This window comes from Camellia sinensis, chromosome 4 (assembly GCF_055761805.1).
Source record: "Camellia sinensis isolate YWXY chromosome 4, ASM5576180v1, whole genome shotgun sequence".
Lineage (NCBI taxonomy): Eukaryota > Viridiplantae > Streptophyta > Magnoliopsida > Ericales > Theaceae > Camellia > Camellia sinensis.
This window is the reverse complement of record NC_138964.1, coordinates 209,395,684-209,417,672: the sequence shown is the minus strand read 5'-3', so window position 1 is coordinate 209,417,672 and position 21,989 is coordinate 209,395,684. Positions and strand designations below refer to the sequence as shown.

The following is a 21,989-nucleotide window of genomic DNA, read 5'->3' as shown; positions in this document are numbered from 1 at the left end:
GGGGCACACCGAATAATCCATGTCTGATTCTTGTGGTTGGGAGGATGAAATCTCTTTAGGGGATTTCTAGACTACTAACAACTAACCTTGTAACCCTTGTTATTTACTTCAATATCATGTTTCTTTCCCCTATTGTTGTAATTACTATTGTGTATTAGATTGAGAAAAAGGGACAGGGTGTGTGTGCGTTTACTGAGCATTCAAAACTCATGGCGTTTCATGCCAGGTAACCGAAGAGGATTTTGCAGTAGAAAACGATGAGCCGAAAACTTTCAAAGACTTTTGGTTGTCCTAGAGAAGCTAGATTTTATTTTTTTGTAAAGTCCATCTAAAATTTTATTTTTGGGGTGTAATATCAATGGAACTATCTTTTGTAACTAAGGATATTTTGTATCTATTCTCTTATTATTATATGCTTGTCTTTTTTAAAACTAATATAGTTTCCCATGTTGCTTATGAGACCTTGTGTCAATGCCTCCTAAGATCTGTCAAAAGGACAGTCTTTGCTACCTAAGAAAGCTAGACTTAGAATGGAGGCTAATTTGACTCATCCGGTAATCTAGGATCTTATTTGGTCATTGACCATAGAACTCATTAGTGACTTTCTCTTGACTATAACCCTTAGCGTAGATTTTAGGGCATGGGCATCACAACTTGGTATCAGAGCCTAAGTTCAATCCTTAGCCCGCGCAACCCAATACGCAACTCTAAAATCTCTTACCTCTGTACACTAGTGTATTTTTGCTATCACACTGTTATATCTATTTAAAAGAGACTGACAATTAAAAACTTTTCCCTCCACCATAGGATGTCATCGGAAAGCCATCAAACAATCGACATTAGCCTTCGACACATGGGGAGCCTTTCGCATGCAAGGTAGGAGGGCCCTGTCCGTCAACAATGGCCACCAACGATGTGAATTTGCCGCTGAAGAGATGATCATCAGGGAGACACGGAAAGTGGAGACAAACTACTCTTTACTATACGAATGAGCAAAAGAGATCTTTGGTTCAACGCCATTTGCAGTATCTGAGTCGCATAACAAAGACCGCAATCCGTAAGGAGCAGGATAACTAGAAGATGGACACCTTGACACGCTGAGCCTTGGCAAATGAAGCACCACACCGACACCCAATGCAAGCTAAGAGTGGCAAATCTCACTACCATGGGCAGGACAATAGTCAGCCAATGAAGGTGGAGCAACAACCGGTGCAACTAGAAACAACCCTAGCATTTCCAATCGAAGTGTCATCTGAGCACATTCCCCCTTCACCGATGTATACACCCCGTTCTCCTGGCTAGGCAATCGACGCGGCAAATGATGATCATAAAGAAGATTTCAACTAGTTTGGGGATGAGAGTTAATCTAAGGGTAATAAGCTAGGCTTTTGTAAGATCTACTTATAATAGGGATCCTTAAGATATATGTAGTGACTGTGTAACTATAATGTGTGTAATACCTTCTGAATGAAACTCTTAACTGAAAACCTTTTGTACTAATGCCTATTATAAATATATGAAGTGATGATTTGATCTATATCTGTTGACTGTTACTTTAATATTTCGCCACTTCCTAAGAAAACTAAACCTTAATTTCAAGTCTAGTAGAAGAATTTACCTCCAGCTAGAAATCTAGAAATCAACTTATCCCGTACCATGAACAAAATGGTGGATACAAAAGCTAATGACTACTCAGAGACTAGCAACAATGACCAAAATCGTTCCAGAAATCAGCATGGATCCGTACCTGCGGAAGCCAATATCCCTAACAATCCTGTGCATCAAATTCTGGAAGAACTAGGACAATTACGAAGAAATCAGCAAAACGAGAGGACTCGACTCTTTTCAGAGTTCAGAAAACAAAATCCCCCACCAGACTCGAGAGTGACTAAAAATAGGCTTCGGCAGATAAAGAAAATGCTAAACACCTATAAAGCACGGACACGGACACAGGACACGGGACACGGCAATTTCCAAAAAATGGGACAAGGACACGACGGGGTACACAATGAATTTTTATTTTTTATTTTTATATATTTTTATGTGTTATGTAGATTCATATTACATTCATCTTAAATCAAAATTAACAAACACTAACATGGTAACATTAATTTAATAAATATAAGAGAGGCAAAAGATTCAACATCCAACATCCAACAATAAATATAAGGGCAAAACATTCAACATCCAACAATATTCTTCACAAAAGCACTAAATAAGAGGCAAAAGAAGGAATAAAAAAAAGAAAGAAAAGAAGTTGGCCTTCCAAAGCTTCAAGTAGATCCAATTTCTTGCACGTCTTCATCATCATTAGCATCACCATCTTTTTCTTCATTTGCACCTCCATCATCTGTAAACAACACAACCTCCATCTCAGGTTCATAAAGTGAGAGATTTGCAACCTCAAGCATCCCAACATCATCAAATGAATCAAATGTGTCACCCGCAATATCCCATAACTTGGCTCTCTTCTTCAAGGTATTGCGGGGTTCTCCTTGATAAAAGACGGAGGTTGCTATGAACAAAAACCAAGTCTTCTGCACGTTGGGGTGTCATCTTGTTTCTTCTTGAATAAAAGAGTATATACTCGAATTCCTCTCAGCACATGACGAAGAAGAAGGTTGCACAAGTAGCCTTAAAGCCAAAGATTGAAGAGTGGGCGCAGATGCACCATGAACAACCCACCAACTATGAGGATCCATATCACATCTATCTCCAATGGAATCAATGTCATCAAATGGCCCCTTTTTGGTTGAGAACTTAGCATACTCCAAATTTGCTCTAGTGCGCTCCATTGGGTCATCAAAGAACCTTTTTAAACACTTTTTTCTCTCAAGGCAGACTTCATCATCCCTATGTGGGGGAACTCAACTTGGATCCTCATGAAGCCACACATCACTATAATACCTAAAATGAAAAAAAATGTACTAATTATAAATGTGAGAGAATAATATTAAACTTAAATTAATAAAAATAGTAAATTGTGTTGTAATCACCTTGGATTCAATGAGTGTGCTAAGCAATGAAGTGGTGTGTTGTTCTTGTTCCACTGGCCTACAAGAATCTAATGTACTACATTATAGAATGTAGACTCTTCTTCTAGTCGCTTTCCTTCATGCTTATATATCACCATCTTTACTTTTTCTATCATTGTATCCCACATGTCATATACTAAGTGAAGAGAAGGTCTATTGGTGTCACAAACTCTAATCATGTCATAAATAGGAGCAGCAAAGGAAAGTATGTAGTCGACTTGATCCCACCAAAAGTCATCCAAAAACTTATCCTTCACAAACTTGGCCTTACCAATATCATCATCCCTATAACAACTCCATTTGTCACTGATTACCATTGTTTGGAGACCTTGCTTTATCAATTTGACCTTCTTAAGCATGACAATGGAAGAAGCAAAGCATGTCTCGACAACTGAAAGAAGCTTCAAACTCACAAACTCATTGTACATTGCCAACCTCATGGAATGATTACAAATAAAATTCTTGATCATCATCACATCACCCGCAATCTCACTAATCCAATTACACTCTTCAAATGCAACTGAATTATTTTTCCACATTCTTGGAAGCACAAATATTCTTCAAGGCAAGATTGAGGGTGTGCACAACACAAAAAGTCCAAAAGATGTCAGGAAATTGCGTTTCAATTAGATGCCCCACCGCCTTGCAATTTGGGGCATTATCTGTAATGACTTGAACCACATTTTTAGGCCCAACCTCCATGATTACTTCCTTCATCAAATTGGAAATAAAATACTTGTTCTTTGTTTCCCCTGAACAATCAACCATTTTAAGAAACATAGGCCCACCTCTGGTAGAGGCCATAAAATTTATTAATGGCCTTCGTTGAGAATCACTCCATTCATCACTGACTATACTCACACCCTTCTCTCTCCATGTGCCTCAAATAGGGTCTAACAATCTATCAATGTTCATCCTTTCTTTTTGAAGCAATGTAGTTCTTAACATGTTATACCCAAGTGGTACATATCCTTGTATGTTGTTATTTGCAGCAAAAGTAAATGCACTAACATAGGATTTATTGCCAAATGAAATGGCAAGCTTGCTGAATAAAACATTCTAGCTATCTCACTATTTAATCGTTCTCGAGCCCCAATGTTAAATGCTTTCATAACAAGGTTACTACTTCCACTCCCTATAGCAGTTGACCTTTTCCTTTTTGATCCATAAATCTCCTCTGGTTCATTGAAACATAAACCTAATGATGCACTTGAACTAGGAGGAGGCAATGGGACTTCTTCAACCTAGAGTTTTTCAATTTCAACTCTGCTTCTGCAGTTATTCTCTCAAATTCAGCTTTATCCTTACTTGTTACTTTTGGACACACTTCTATCCCTTGATTTTTAATTTGCATCAAATGGGCTCTTACCCTAGTGTATGAACCTTTACGTGTAGCCCGACAATACATTGACAAGTATAGTTCTCCCCTCTTGCACCAGATTTTTCTAATCTAGTCACATATTTCCACAGTGGCTTATCATCTTTAGCATCAAAGGCAAATTGTGTGTTGTTGGCAGAAATTGAACTAGACATTTTTCCTATAAATTATAACCATTATAAATTAACATTAACATTAGAATGATTAAAAATTAAAAAAAAAAAAGTTTACATACTATATATATAAACCTATAATTTTTTTTTAAAAAAATATAGTTTTAGATATATATACATATATATAAACATATAATTACAAAAAAAATAAAAGTCTTACATATATATATAAACGTATAAAAAAAATAAAAATAAAAATCAATTTACTCAGTCAAGAGCAGAGCAAAGAGAAAAAGAGAGAGAGAGAGAGAGAGAGAGAGAGAGAGGGGGGGGCTTACCTTCGAAGTCGTCTAGATCGGAGGTCTAAGACGACTAGATCGACTGAGATAGAGATTGAGACGACTGGATCGGAGGTCTTCAATTCAATCGACTTCGGAGGTCTTCGACTGAGAGAGAGAGAGGGTCTTTGCAGGTCTGACGCTTCACTCTCTCATTTGTTTTACATCTTTTTTTTTTTTTCCCCTTCTTAAATATTACACTTTGACCCCAAATAAATCTAACAAATTTTAAAAAGAGCCTCGCCGCGTCCCATGGCGTGTCCAGATATATCTGGACACACGTGTCCCCTTCCAAAAATCATTAAATTAAAGGGACACGCCATCTAACGTGTGTCGTATGCGTCCCTGGCGTGTCCGCGTGTCGGACACCGCCACGACACCAATTTTGGAGTGTCCATGCTTCATAGCTAGACACTATGAGGATAACTGAAGATGCCGATAGAATAGCCTTGGCAGGATTCGAACTAGAAGATGAAGCCGATCATTGGTGGGAACTAATCAAGACTACCCGTGACATTACAAACCTGTCATGGAACCAGTTTAAGGAATTTTAGGGAATTCCAAAACCTAGAGCAAGAAAATATGACCGTAACCTAATACGTTGCAAAATTTGACGAATTAACCCGCTAAGCAACTAGGTATGTAGCAAATGATGAAGAGAAAGCAAGAATGTTTGAATAGGAGCTGGATCTTACAATCAAGGGGAGAGTTCTACTGCAACGACTCTACTTATATGCCGAGTTAGTGGAGACGGCATTAGAATCTGAAACGGAAGTAGCCGATGCTAGGAGGATTTGGAACAAGAAGAAAGGGGATCAGACATCTATACGACTTCTGAGGAGCTAGAAGGAAAATACAGCCCCAAAGCCCTACTCATGGCCACAACAACCACAACAACAAATTCAGAAAGGAGGTTATCAACCAAGACCGGTAAGACAAATCCAGTGCTTTCATTGTCAACAGTTGGGGCACAAAAAGAGTGAATGCCCCCAACTCTCTCCATCAGGATACCAAGGAGGAGGTTCTGGAGTAAATGCCCGAGCAGTACGTGAATAGAAGCCCTAGTTAAACAAGACGGGATCTACCGGGCAGCAACACCAGAAGAGTAGAGGAACACAAAATGCAAGGACTAGTGGCAACCAAAAGGCAACCGACAAATTCTTTGCCTTACAAGAAGATGAGGGGGACCCGTTTATAATTAAGGATAATTTAGTACTATATAATTCTTCGGTCCATGTTTTATTTGATACTAATGCATCGTATTCTTTTATATGCTCTGCTTGTGTTAAGTCATTAGAACTTGTATGTGAACCTTAGAAACTGCCATAAGTGTAATATCACCTATGGAAGGGTGTGTTCGGATAGGGTTGATATGTCAGGATTGTGAGATGGAAGTCTCGAACCTACGCCTGACTTGCGACCTTCGTGTCATGGAAATGTCAGACTTCAATATCATTTTGGGCTTGGACTGGTTGTCCACCCATCGAGCAGTGATCAATTGCCATCAAAAGAAGGTAGTGGCTCACGCACCTGACGGAATGCACTTCTAGTTTAAAGGAGATAGGCAAGATTCCCTGACTTCAACGAAACGTAGGACACGGTGGCACGATCAACTTGCGAGAAGGGCAACAAGTTTGATTTTAAATGAGGAAGACCAAGCAGAATTAGAACTCTTGGGAGTAGTACGCGAATATGCAAATGTATTTTCTGAGGAATTACCGGGACTACCACCAACTCGGGAGGTAGACTTTAGTATTGAACTACAACCTAGAGTTACTCTAATATCTATGGCCCTATATCGTATGGCATCGGCAAAACTACGAGAATTAAGGACACAACTGCAAGAGTTGCTCGAAAAAGGATTTATTAGGCCAAGTACCTCACCATGGGGAGCGCTCGTTCTGTTTGCTAAAAAGAATGATGGGTCGTTGAGACTATGCATCGATTACCGTCAACTCAACCGAGTCACGATCAAGAACCAGTACCTGCTCTCAAGGATTAATGATCTGTTTGATCAACTTAGAGGCTTAGGTCATGTTTGATTCACAAGATTAATAGTGAAGTATTAATAATCCTATTAAATTAGTGTGGTATTCACTATCCAATTGGATTAATAATCTCACCCTTACCCCATTACTATTAATGCTACAAATTTGTTGGATTAATTATCCATTGGACTAATAAACATAGGATAATTGGGCCCACGGATTAATAATCCCAATCCCATGTTCTAATCCACCCAATCAAACATGCCCTTAAAGTAATATTCAAAGATCGATCTCAGGTCGGGTTACCATCAACTACGAGTCAAGGATGAGGACATACCAAAGATTGCCTTTCAAACCAGATATGGTCACTACGAGTTTGTAGTAATGCCCTTCGAACTAACCAACGCACAGGCAGTATTTATGAGCCTAAAGAACAAACTCTTCACACCATATCTTGACTAGTTTGTAGTGGTGTTCATTGATGATATTTTGGTATATTCAAGGTCTGAAGAAAAGCATGAGCAACATTTAAGGATTGTTCTTTAAGTTCTTAGAGACAATCAGTTGTATGCCAATGCAAGTAAATGTGAGTTCTGATTAAAATAAGTGAAATTCTTAGGACATGTAGTGTCAGAGAATGGGATTGCGGTGGATCCAACCAAGGTAGAAGCAGTCTTAGAATGAAGACAACCGAAAACTGTCAGTAATTCGCAATTTCTTGGGATTGGCTGGTTATTACTGAAGGTTCATTCAAGATTTCTCCAAACTAGCCAGACCAGACCAATAACTCGTTTGATGCAAAAAAGAGGAAAATATGAATGGGACGACGCTTGCGAAAAATCCTTCCAAGAGCTAAAGACAAGATTAACTAGTGCGCCAACTTTGATAATCCCGGAATGAGAAGTGGGGTACAGTGTGTATTGCGATGCATCTAAGGAAGGGTTAGGTTGTGTGCTCATGCAAAATAAAAAGGTAGTCGCGTATGGTTCCAGGTAGTTGAAACCACATGAGCGAAACTATCCAACGCATGACTTGGAATTGTCAGCCATAGTTTTTGCTCTAAAGCAATGGCGACATTACCTATATGGGGAAAAATTTGAGATTTTCACAGATCACAAGAGTATAAAGTATCTATTTACACAGAAGGACCTTAATTTGAGACCGAGACGTTCAATGGAACTATCTTTTGTAATTAAGGATATTTTGTATCTATTCTCTTATTATTATATGCTTGTTTTTTTTAAAAAACCAATATAGTTCCCTACGTTACTTATGAGACTTTGTGTCAATGCCTCTTAAAATTTGTCAAATGAATAGTCTTGCTACCTAAGAAAGCTGGACTTAGAAGGGAGGCTAATTTGACTCCTCCAGCAATCTGAAATCTAACTTGATCATTGACCATATGACTCATTAGTGACTTTCCCTTGACTACAACCCTTACTGTAGATTTTGGGGCGTCACAGTTCAATTCTCAAGTCAAAATGGAAGAATTTCAATTCGCTTTGATTTTTTTCCTGTTTCTCTTTTTTCCTCTAACTTTCTCTTATAACTCTCAAGAGGCATTTTCTCTAACTTTCTCTTTTAGTTGATTTCTGGAACGGTTTCGGGCATTGTTGCTAGTCTCTAAGTAGTCATTAACTCGCGTATCCACCATTTTGTTTATGGTACGGGATAAGTTGGTTTCTAGATTTCTAACTGGAGGTAATCTTTCTACTAGACTTGAAATTAAGGTTTAGGCCAAGTTTGGCATGTCCAAGAAAAGCCAAAAAGTCAAAAAGTCACTCAAAAAGTTAAAAAGTCAACACTATTCACCAAAAGTCAACAATTACGGCTGCACAACTCTCAATCCTAATTTTCTCCTACAAACTAATTTTTACAATTTTTTATTACACATTTTTCCATAAAAAGTCAAAAAGTTAACCCAAACATCTATATTTTCTTCCTCAATTTTTTAGTCTAAAAAGACAAAAAGTACACTTATTTAGGACACCCCAAACAACCCCTTAGTTTTCTTAGGGTGTGGCGAAATATTAAAGTAAGTAACAATCAACAGATATAGATCAAATCATCACTTCATATATTTATAATAGGCATTAGTACAAAAGATTTCCAGATCAGAGTTTCATTCAGAAGGTACTACACACATCATAGTCACAAAGTCACTACATATATCTTTAAGGGTCCCTACTATAAGTGGATCTTACAAAAGCCTAGATTACTACCCTTAGATTAACTCCTATCCCTACACCAGTCAAAATCTTCTTCAGGATCCTCATCTGCCGAGTCGGTTGCTTGGCCAGGAGAGCGGGGTGTATACATCGGTGAAGGGAGAACATGTTCAGATGAAACTTCGATTGGAAATGCTCGGGTTGTTCCTGGCTGCACCGATTGTTGCTCCACCTCTATTGGCTCATGGTAATGAGATTTGCCTCTCTCAATTTGCATCGGATGTCGGTGTGGTGCTTCATCTGCCAAGACTCAGCGTATGCCCGTGCCTGAAGGCACGGTGTAAATAATGTTAGGATTAGAATATAATTGTAATCCCAACATTATTTAAATTTATTTTTTAATTTGATAAAATTACAAATTTATTATAAAATTTTGGAGTTCTCACAAAACTCCTCACAAAAACTCGCTTTTGCTTATATAATATACTAGCCTATCACCCGTGCGATGCACGGGATAATTATAAATATTTATATTTGTTTTAATTTTTTTTTAATATATAAAATAATTTAACAATCTTATCACTAACCATAGTGTACAGGAGAAATTAAAAAGGCTACTATAGTAACTATGCACAGGCTGTATCTATAATTATTTGTATGAGAGGATTTTAAATGCTAATCAAAGATTTTGACCAAATCAATAAATGCAAGCATGTGGATTGAAAAAAGTTAATAAATGCTGATCAGAAGATTTTGACTAAATCAATAAATGCTGAGATTTTTTTTTTAATCAAAAATTTAGAAAATTAAGATTGAGAGATTGGAGCTCTCACAGGGCTTATGCACGAGCTGTATCTATAATTATTTGTATGAGGAGATTTTAAATGCTAATTAGGCATTTTGACCAAATCAATAAATTCAGACATATGGATTGGAAAAAGTTAATAAATGCTGATCAGGAGATTTTGACCAAATCAATAAATGCTGAGGATTTTTTTTTTTTGTTTTAAATCAAATATTTAGAAAATTAAGATTGAGAGATTGGAGGTCCCACAATGCTTGGGGTTTAGAAACCCCCTTTTGCTTAATATATTTACAATTATCTATATATGTGAATTGCGATTTTTAAATGTCTTGTTTTTTTTTTTTTTAAATATCTTCTTTTTTTCCTTTTTATTTTATATTAAAGTTTAATATATTAACAATAATCATATGTGTTGGATTTTTCAAGGTATCCATCTTCCAATTATCCTGCTTACGGATTGCGCTCTTTGCTGCGCGACTCAGCTACTGCAGACGGCATCGAACAACAGATCTCTTTTGCTCCTTCATATAGTAAGAGTAGTCCATCTCCATTTTTCGTATCTCCCTAATGATCATCTCTTCAGCGGCAAATTCACATTGTCGACGGCTAGTAGGGATTGACGTACAGGCCTTCCTACCTTCCATGCGAAAGGCTTCTCATGTGTCGAAGCTAATGCCGGTCGTTTGATGGCTTTCCGATGACATCCTATGGTGGAGGGAAAAGTTTTAAATTATTAGACTCTTTTAAATAGATATAATAGTGTGATAGTAAAAATTCACTAGTGTACAAAGGTAAGGAATTCTAGAATTGCATATCAGGTTGCGTGAGCTAAGGGTTGAACCTAGGCTCTGATACCAAATTGTGATGCCCCAAAATCTACACTAAGGGTTGTAGTCAAGAGAGAGTCACTAATGAGTCATATGGTCAATGACCAAGTAGGATCCCAGATCGTCGGATGAGTCAAACTAGCTTACCTTCTAAGTCCAGCTTTCTTAGGTAGCAAGGCTATCCTTTTGACAGATTTTAAGAGGCATGGACGCAAGATCTCATAAGCAACGTGAAGAACTATATTGATTTTTAAAAAAAGAAAAGCATATTGGTCAAATATTCTGCCTAAAATCAAGCAATTTGTCTCCAAAGTACATATATATATCTTCAAGGGGGTGGCCGGCCCATGTGGGGTGGATTTGAGGGGATTTTTATTTTTATTTTGTATACAATTTGTATACTATTTGTAGATATTTTTGTGTACAAAAGATTTAAATAAGTTTAAAGGTACAACATGTATATATTTACATATAATAGTACTAACTTGGGGCTAATAAAAATGTGAGGACTTTGGTTTTAATTTATAAATTGGAACATTTATTTATTTTTGATAAATTAAATTGGAACATTTAGTTAAGTGTAGAATTAAATTAAATTAGGGTTAGAGAATCTTATCCGGTTTAGATTTCTTGTTTCGAATAAAAAGACTATCAATCGACGAACATGATAAAAATCGGAAAAATCTAGAGTTTCAGGTGGTAAATCCATATTTGGGAGTCATTTATTTAGTACTAGGGTATTAGAAATTATTTTTAAGTTACCGAAATCGATTTGGGTTTGCGAGTTTTCGCTTCTAGGGTTAAAGTTGAAATTATTTAGGAAATCAAGGATTTTCATTACAATATTCCAAAAGTAAGAGACTTTTAAGAAAATAAAATTTTCAGGGGCCTCACACATTAGGCAATGATCTTTTAGATTATATATTTTCCAACAACATACAAGGTAAAAGGTACAGGTCAGCACTACCTTTCATATTCTTGTTGTGCATGGTAAGCATGATTTAACAATGCATGACCACTTTCAACAAGATCCTGCCGTATATGGACCAAATTGATGGCCTTTGCCAAGTCCTCCAACACACAAGCCTCAGAACCACGATGCTTCAAACAAAATTCTAGGGACTCTAATACTGATGCTAAACCAGCATCTGAACTTTCCAAACCTGATAAGAAATGATTTAATTAAGACAATGTCTAGACGAAAAATAAGGGAAATACTGCAAGCAAGTTGGCATTCAAAAACTTCCAAATTTTCTTGAGCAAATGATAAGAGTCACTCCTAAATTCAAGAGGCTGTAAACATTCTCAATTCCATACAAACCTTTTCATTTTGCTTACAGAATTTCAGAGAAATCTAAATGTACTCTATGTTTCCTTTCTATGCCTTAAAGCCTAATGGCCAAGACATAACGGTTCGCTAAAATGGGAAAGGACAGAAAGATACCTGAAAAGACATCAAGGAAAACCAATTTTACCAACAAAGTGGGCCAACTCCCAATTACACTAATACTAAAGTTATTCTATCTCCTACTATTGTCAACAGATCAGCTAATAAGTGGTGGATCAGAATCAAACTATCAAGTCAGCTCACCCATTTTGGCAAAAGACATTTTAAACAAGGGCAAAAAATATACTGAAACTGAGATTCTGACTTTTTAGGATAGTACCCCCACATTGTTCAGTTAAAATGAAGATTTCGGTCAAAATGAACAAAAACTGACCAGCAGGATATTGAAAGGCAGCAGAAATACGGCAAATGGAAGGAATTGAAGACGGATCTCTAGCACCAGCTCTTGCAGTCAATAGAACAGCATTCTTTTCAGCGGCAGCAACTGCTTCAGGTCCCGAAGATCTATTAGCACCCATAGATTCCAATAGCGCCTGATTGAAAACCTAAGGGGATTAAGCACAGTAAAGTACTAAAGTATGAACTACAAAAGTGTATTATTAAGTGGACACAAAATCATTATTTGGTCCAATGCATAATGACTTAAGTATGAATTAGTGATCAACAGCATGAATTGAAATTATGCAGTACTGGCATTTAAAGTTAGTTTGCCAACAATAATATTTTAACAGAAGATTCATAGCACCAGGCATGTGTCCATCTGTGCCTCAATGACCTGTGCACCTCCTCTAAATGTCTTTTTCCTGGTTAATAGGAGTTGACCAGGTATTTTTACAATTATGTGCTTGACTTCAGATATATGAAGCAATTGATAGTATGATCTTCTTTTTCTTCTTTTTTATCTAATTATATGACTTACTAATTCTTCAACAATATTTAAACATATTTCTGATTTTACATATCCAATCTTTCGTTACCAGACCTGAAAACTAGAACATTATACTGTATCAAAAAAATACATCAGTTGTGTAAGTCAGACTCAGATCTAATAACAAATCATGGTAAACATCGTGGTAGTGTTTGGTAGAGTTTTAGAATTATGATTTAAGAATAGAGTTGTACTTTGAGTTTGTGAGTTTTGGAATTATGATTTGAGTGTGAAAAATTTGTTTTGTTATGAGTTTTGAAAAGAGTTTTAAATTAAGTTTGAATTGAGTGATGTGACATATGATATTTGATATAAAAACTTACAACTCATAACCAAATACACAATCCAAAATTCTATTCAAAGCTCATAAAAAACTTTAAAAAAAATTCGTAAATATTTTTTTTATAATATAAAAATAACAGGAGTTAAAAAAAAAAAAAAAAAAACTGAACACTGTTCCAGTCAACCGGTGGGACAATCGGTTAGTCCAAATTTTCTCACCTTGGAAAGAGTTTTCAAAAGTGAGTGTGAAATTAATTTTTAAAAACGCTAAACAAACACCACACTCAAAAGTGAGTGTGAAATTATATTTTGAAAGCTCCACCAAACGGAGCCCGTATTTTTCTAGCCAAAAAACAACAAGAATCATTTCTCCAAAAGTCTGAGATGGGTACTTAGATTTGTTGATCAACTAAATACAATCATAACCGGATCCAGAAACCTGCACCAATAAATAGAAATACATAGTGAAATTTCAATCATTACCAGCAAACAAATACTTATATTTCCTCATCACCAAAAGAATCAAAATGGAATCTTTAGCAAATTACAATTGTAACTTGCAGCGCTTGACAACTATGATATAAAATCATGTATAAAATTGAACTATTTGGTTTTACCAACCTGTGGGGTTGATGGAAGCATGTAGAGACTATTATCAGGACTCCGATAAAAGGACGACACTTCTTTATCAATAAAATCTTTTGCACCATTTGATAACTCCACAACAACTGTGCATGCTGGGATAATGGTGCTTGATGCATACGCCCTTGCAGCTAATGGCTGTTGGCTCCAGAACACAGCAGCATCCTACAAGGTGAAAAAAACGAAAATAAGAACACTGAATGTTGCTTATAACAGTACATGTAAAAACAAAGAAAAATAAACATCAACACACCCAAAAAAAGATGTTAACATGACATTCATATTGATAAAAATTGTGCTAACTACAGATGCACAACAAACTACACGATGCTCCCATGATGGTGAGTTGATAGACAATACTCCTATTCTGTTCTCTTCGTCTCTTTCATTTGTGAACTAGGAATCAAGAATGTAAACGAAGGTATTGCAATGATGCCGTAGAAACATATAGACAGACAAAACAAAGATCAGTTTTGATGAAAGAGAGAAAGCCGTAGTGTCAATGGATCTTTTACAATTTCTTCTAGTTGATGAAACCACACAAATCAGGTTCCTCTGGTGCAAGTAACTATTGTCCCTTGATTAACTAACCATACGAAAAAAAAAAAAAAAAAAAAAATTCTACTTAAGACTATAGGTTGGTGGGAATTCAGCAGTTTCCCCAGACATTAAAGAACACTATCACAGTTTAAAATAGCGATGAACCAATTTAAACACAATAGAATACAAATAGCAGAGAAACAAAGTGTATAAAATACAGCAAACATCAAAGGATGTTGGGTCCATATTAGAAAGATCATGGAATGAATTTGCAATATCAGGGTATAACTAGAAAATTTGTTCAAGGAAACCAGGTAAGATAAGAATGCTAGTCTAATTTACAAAATTGCCATCAAAAGATGGAGGATGAGGAACAAGAAGAGTAGAAAAACAAAAAAATAAGATATAATATTGAGCATTCATGATAAGAAGTTAACCTTGAGCTTTCAAGATCCCCAAGGGACTAATATAACATTTCACTGATGAGGTGTAAAAGAAATGATCCCAAAAAGTAACAGATGCACCAATCATCCTACATAAATAACCTATCAAACATGAATAATGCATAATGTGTTACAACATGAAGAGATACATATTCCACGTAAGATAACTAGCCTCCAAATCCTTCACAAAAAAATCTTGTTTTTTATTTATACAAAAGTAAATAATTTGGCTTGTAAGTAATTTGTCAAGCATTTCAAACATCACAAGCCAGTGCTAGACAGCTGGTAATAACAGCAAGCTTCTTTTTTTTTGGTGATAAATAAAGAATTATTAAGAAAGCATCAAGGAGATGCCAAAAGAATACAAGACCAACCTCTCAAAGTGGGACCTAACCAACTAAAACATTAACAAAGTCTAAAACAACAAATAAATTAGGATCTACTCTTCCCGACACCCAACTATACAAAACACCACAAAACCGAGACTTTAATTGAACAATCGACTAAGCACACCCCTGAAAAACCTGACAATTCCGCTCCAACCTAATGCCCAGGGAGCTTCCCCCCCCCCCCCCCAAAAAAAAAAAAAAAAAAAAAAACGAAGCACATCCATAACCTGCTTTAGTTGAGCCCACACCACTCCAAACACAGAAAAAACCAGCACCCACAAACGAGAAGCAACCGGACAGTGAATAAGCAAATGATCCACTGTCTCCGCATCCGCACAACACATACAGCACCAACGGATCAAATTATCAATAGTCAAAATTCTACCAAATGCTGTTGTCCACACAAAGAAAGCCACCTTCGACAGAACATCAGAAACCCACACATGACGCAAAGGGAAAGACCTCCCACCACCGACACACAAAGTACCACAAAATGACGAGACGAAAAAAACACCTTTCGCACGTGGAGCCTCCCAAACCAAAACATCTTCCCCCTCTTGAGCGACCTTGACCTCGCACAAAAAGGCCAACAAATCAACCAACTACCCAAACTCCTAATCCTGAGTCTACCGAAGAAGCACTATATCCCAAACCAACCCCTCACCTCCTCCACCCAAATATGAAGCCACTATCACATCAAGATCCACCGTCAACTGAAAGATCATAGGGAACCACTCCTATAAAATAATCTCCCCACACCTTCGATCTTTCCAAAACCGCATACGCATTTCATTACCCACTCGATACTGGGTTTGATCCCAAAACCCAACCTTACCCAACCAAATTCCTTTCCACAACCTGCACCCATGAGAACCCCCCACCTCTCTGGTACACCATTCACCCTCCCTAACCTATACTTAGATGCCACAACCCTCCACCATAACTGATCTCGTTCATTGTAAAATCTCCACAACCACTTCTCCAACAAAGCCAAATAAAACTTACACACCCTCCTTACCCCCAACCCCCCATCCTCCTTAGGACAACAAATTTGCTCCCAACTAACGAGATGATACCGAAACTCCCCACCATCACTTCCCCACAAAAAATCTCACTGCAACTTCTCCAAACGGCAAGCCACTAACACAAGAATGACATGGACCGACATAAAATAAGTCGGAATACTACTCAATACGCTCTTCACTAAAGTTAGCCTACCACCCTTAGACAAGTATTGTCTCTTCCACCCTGCCAATCGACACTGCATCCTCTATAACACACCATCTCACACCCCTATCGCCTTATAAGGAGCCCCCAAAGGCAAACCCAAATAAGACACTAGCAAATGAGACACCTTACAACCCAAAATGGCTGCCAAAATCGAAAGATGGCAGACCTCCCCTACCAGAATTAATTCCGACTTGGCCAAGTTCACCTTCAGACCCAAGACCGCCTCAAAACATAACAAAATACAGCGCAAATGCCCTAATTGCTCGGAATCAGCCCCACAGAAAATCAAAGCATCATTAACATACAAAAGATGAGAAACACAAACACTATCTCCCACTGAAAAACCTGCCAACAAACCACCCCACACTGCCCGAGACAACAACCGACTCAGTGCCTACATAACAAGAATAAACAACAAAGGGGACAATGGATCCCCCTACCGCAAACCCCGAAACGTCTGGAAGTAACACGCCGGCGTCCCATTCACCAAAACAGACATTTGGACCGTCGAGATGCAAAACCAAATCCACCGCTGCCATTTTTCCCCAAAACCCATCCGCTCCATGACAGACATAAAAAAATCCCAATTGACAATATCATAGGCCTTCTCAATATCCAACTTACAAATCACACCTGACTACCCTGCTCGCAAACGAGAATCAACACACTCATTAGCTACTAACACTACATCCAGAATCTGGCGGCCACCCACAAAAGTGTTCTGTGATTCTAACGCCACATCCCCCACTTGCAACCGAAGCCTAGTGGGATTTTTTTGATAAATAAAGATTTATTAAGAAAGCATCAAGGAGATGCCAAAAGAATGCAGGACCAACCCCTTAAAGCGGGACCTAACCAACTAAAACATCAACAAAGTCTAAAATAGCAAATAAATTTTGAGCCTCTATCAATTGATCCTACTAAACAAACTTGGAAAAATCAGAATCAGTTTATCACAGTCAGTTAAAACATAATTTATGCATTTTCTAGATAGCAATCACAATTTTTTTCAGTAGTTGCCGGATTTCAATTTGATGAAAAATACGGTTACTGGTTGGGTGATTCTCCCATCAGTAAGATAGAAATCTGCATGGCTTGAGTTGGAAGGATATGACCAACTGATGATAATATCAGCTACTGCAACAGTGATATCATTCGTTAGTCAAGACCATGATTGTACAATGCATACCCATTCCTGGTTTACAGTTCAAGAAGAAATCCTTAAAGCAGAGCTATCTTACCATGTTAGCCTTAAGTAGAGCATTATTTATGGATTCAAGTTCAGATCTGCGGCCATCAAATTCTTCAATCTTTTTCCACTTCTTTCTCAAAGAATCTTCAGCTTCCTTCCTCTCTGCACATAATTTATTCAAGCGTGGTACTTCAAACATCAATGTATTCAAGCTAGCCCTCAATCCAGCAGCTTCTCTTTCCTTGGCCCAAACCTCCAACTAAACAAAGATAAAAAGGAACTGCTAAGACATAAGCTCTTGCTAGTCAACTTCCAATTCAAATTGTAGATTAAGCTTGAAAGGATGAAATTGGAGATTGAAATAACTGATGCAGTAGACTTTTCCAAGCCAGTCAATAGGTTCATATTTAAAAAAATAAAAAAAAATTCTCTGGTAACTGAAGTTATTGCCATTTTAGAATGCCTAGGCCTTAGGTAGCAATGGCAGGACAGGAAACCTCGACATAGGATGCCCTTGTTGCACCCTGGGACTCTTTAATGTTCAGGGACAGAATTGGATGAAGATTGATCTATTTTCAACTATTATTGAGAGACATTATAGACAAAATTCAGCACCAATTCAACTATTTGACAAAGACCAAGACCAAGACCATATTATTCATTAAATCAAAAGCAACCATATTAAAATTTTCATTTTTATTTCTTCTTTCTTTTTCTCAGAATAAGATACCACAGGCAGTCATATCAAAAACATAATGCTTGTTTCAACTCCGTTCAGCTTTACGCCAGTTAGATGACAGTTAACACATCGTTTTAGTTGTAACAACAAACTAATGAAAAGTTCAGTTTGTAATATTTTTCCCACCACCCCATCCACACCCCACCATGTGAAATGTGAATATCGTACACATCTAGGATCCCCCATCTTATAAGACAAGATTATCAAATGCTATTATAGTATAGTGTAATGATTTAGATGATTCAATTTAAACAACCTACCTCAAATAACAGAAAAAATCTCACAGATTTTTTTTTTTTTTTTGATAAATAAAAAATCTCGAGAATTTATTGGGTTTTTTTTATTTTTTATTTTTTATATATAGAATTTACAATTGTGGAATCAACTTTTCTGAGTTCATCCAACTTAGTAGAGCCCTTGTATCCCTTAATCAAGTTATCAACATAGTATTACCTCAAATTGTCTGAGACTGCCCACATTTTGTGATGTGCTTCCAACAAGAAGTGATTGTGAAAATATAGCATCACCACCTCTATGCAGACGTTGCAGAAGTTTTTGACACATATTCCTAGCTTCTGCAGCTTTGTTGAGTGCATCTTCAGTAGCCACAAATTGCTGAACATGTGCTTTCTGTGAAGAAAAAAAAAATGTAACATACATGTAACTACTTTTTTCAATAAAGAAGATATCTATAGAACAAATAAACAAGTATAAAAACCAAGTAAAAAATTAACAAGCACAAGATGTAGAAAGTGCCACTGTTGGCACATAAATTTCAACTAAATTTATGACACGTATAGAGCCTATGATAGGAAGGTCGTAGGTAATCACTTCTTGAAAAAAGATCAGCATGATCTGCTGAAGTACATAAATAAAACGACATGGTATCTCAACGACATTATTCAAGATGCTCAAAGGACATGTGGAGCCTACGAAAGATGACACCTATAGAGCCTACAGCAAGGACACCACACAAGATGAAACCCCTAGGAAGGTTGTAGGTAATCACTTCTTGAAAAAAGATCAACATGATCCGCTGAAGTACATAGATAAAATGACATGGTATCTCAACGACGTTATTCAAGATGATCAAAGGACATGTGGAGCCTACGAAAGATGACACCTGTAGAACCTACAGCAAGGACACCACACAAGATGAAACCTCAAAGATCAATCCGGTTAATCAGATATACGATTAATCAGATAGCGCTATTATTCAAAATTCAAATGACGCTATCATTCAATTTGAAATTCAAATTGAAGATGAAGCATTCCTATCACCTGATGGCCCTCCATAAATATGAGGACCATCACACAAGACGGGGGGAAGAAAAATCAGAAGTGAAAAGATCAGAGAGAGAGAGAAAGAAATTGAAAGCTAAAGAAATCGTTACAAGAAAGAAGAAGAGAAGCCTAGAAAACTCAAGAGCCTATGCTAATGGCGATGAATAGATAAAGGGTTCCAAACCTAAGAATTGTATTTTGTATTCGAGGGTTCAAAACCTATAACAATTTCAATAAAATATTTATTCTTCTTAAATTGTCTTTTGTTGTTTATTTTGTTCTTCATTAATCGGAGGTTTCATTTGTCTAAAATGTGTAATTAACGATCTGAAATACAGATCGGAAATAAGAACCTGCTATTCAAATAATCAATACTGTTTAGTCCAAAAACTAAACAGTAGACATTTTTAACATAAAATTTTGAAATGTGTTGAAATACTTCATGTTTCAAAATTTGTGTCTACAAATTCTGGCACGCCCAGTGGGACACATTCATTGCCATGGATTCAAGCCATTGGGGTGAAGGACACATTCACTGCCAAGCACTCAAGCCATTGGGGTGACGGACACATTCACTGCCAAGGATTCAAGCCGTTGGGGTGACAGACACAATCACTGCCAAGGATTCAAGCCGCTGGGGTGACGGACGCAATCACTGCCAAGGATTCAAGCCGTTGGGGTGACGGACACATTCACTGCCAAGGATTCAAGCCGTTAGGGTGAAGGACACAATCACTGCCAAGGATTCAAGCCGTTGGGGTGAAGGACACAATCACTGCCAAGGATTCAAGCCGTTGGGGTGAAGGACACAATCACTGCCAAGGATTCAACCCATTCGGGTGAAGGACACAATCACTGCCAAGGATTCAAGCCGTTGGGGTGACAGACACATTCACTACCAAGAATTCAAGCCGTTGGGGTGACTGACACAATCACTACCAAGGATTCAACCCATTGGAGTAAAGGACGCAACCACTGCCAAGGATTCAAACCGTTGGGGTGATGGACACATTCATTACCAAGGATTCAAGCCGTTGGGGTGACGGACACAATCACTACCAAGGATTCAAGCCGTTGGGGTGACGGACGCAATCACTGCCAAGGATTCAACCCGTTGGAGTGAAGGACACAATCACTGCCAAGGTTTCAAGCCATTGGGGTGAAAGACACAATCACTGCCAAGGATTCAAGCCGTTGGGGCGACGGACACAAACACCGCCAAGGATTCAAGCCATTGGGGTGACGGACACAATCACTGCCAAGGATTCAAGCCATTGGGGTGAAGGACATAATCACTACCAAGGTTTCAAGCCATTGGGGTGAAAGACACTATGAAGCATGGACACGTCAAATTTGATGCCGTGGCGGTGTCGGACACGGGGACACGCCGGGGACACGGGGACACGCCAGGGATACGTACGGGACACGCCAGTTGGCGTGTCTTTTTAATTTAATTACTTTTTTGCCGGGGACACGGCGGAGACACGATGGGGACACGCATGTCCACCAAATCTGGACGCGCGTGTCTAAATCTGGACACAAACGGAAAAGAAGAAGAGTAAAGGAGAAGAGAAAGGAAACCTGGTCAGCTTGTCCTTCGAACGAAAGAGAAGACGATGACCTTCGAACCAGTCGAACCAGATCGCGTCTCTCACTCGATCCAGTCACGTCTCTCCATCGAACCAGATCGCGTCGAACCTTCGAACCAGATCGCGTTGAACCTTCGAACCAGTTGACGATGACCTTCGAACCAGAAGATGACCTCCATCCAGTCACGTCTCTCACTCGATCACGTCTTCGACCAGATCGCGTCTCTCGCCTTCTCTGTCTCTCTCTCTCGCCTTTTCTCTCTCTCGCCTTTTCGTCAGTCATATCTTATACATCTATATATATGAGATATTCTTATAATATATATATAAATAGATATTCTTATAATATATATATATATAAATAGATATTCTTATAATATATATATATATATATATATAAGATATAATCCTTATAACAGATATTCTTATAATATATATATATATATAAGATATAATCCTTATAACAGATATTCTTATAATATATATATATATATAAGATATAATCCTTATATAACAGATATTCTTATAATATATATATATAAGATATAATCCTTATAATATATATAAGATATAATACTTACAATATATATGCATTAATAAAAAAAAACATATTTTGTATCTTATATATTTATATATATTAATAAAAAAAAACACATATATAATATAAAATAAAATAAAATAAAATAGTTAATAAGCACACATTATTTAAAAAATAAATAAAATAATTGATA

The 21,989-nt window shown here is 37.4% G+C and overlaps 1 protein-coding gene across 17 annotated transcripts in view; it reads right to left on the bottom strand.

The window, feature by feature from the left end:
• Nucleotides 1-21,989, bottom strand: part of LOC114295560 (AUGMIN subunit 5) — a 41,251-nt gene that overhangs the window by 11,509 nt on the left and 7,753 nt on the right. For 2 of the 17 annotated variants that reach the window (XM_082867434.1, XM_028239825.2), the window contains exons 4-8: nucleotides 18,839-19,015; nucleotides 17,696-17,905; nucleotides 13,832-14,017; nucleotides 12,374-12,533; nucleotides 11,620-11,815 (exon numbers count right to left, since the gene is read on the bottom strand). In XM_082867434.1, coding sequence (XP_082723560.1) covers nucleotides 11,620-11,815; nucleotides 12,374-12,533; nucleotides 13,832-14,017; nucleotides 17,696-17,905; nucleotides 18,839-19,015 — 929 coding nt within the window. Of the gene's footprint in view, nucleotides 1-2,083; nucleotides 2,908-8,908; nucleotides 9,348-10,279; nucleotides 10,531-11,619; nucleotides 11,816-11,973; nucleotides 12,097-12,373; nucleotides 12,546-13,831; nucleotides 14,018-17,695; nucleotides 17,906-18,838; nucleotides 19,016-21,989 lie in introns of those variants that run through there. The other 15 variants (XR_014328321.1, XR_014328318.1, XR_014328322.1 and 12 more) reach the window with 15 other exon arrangements.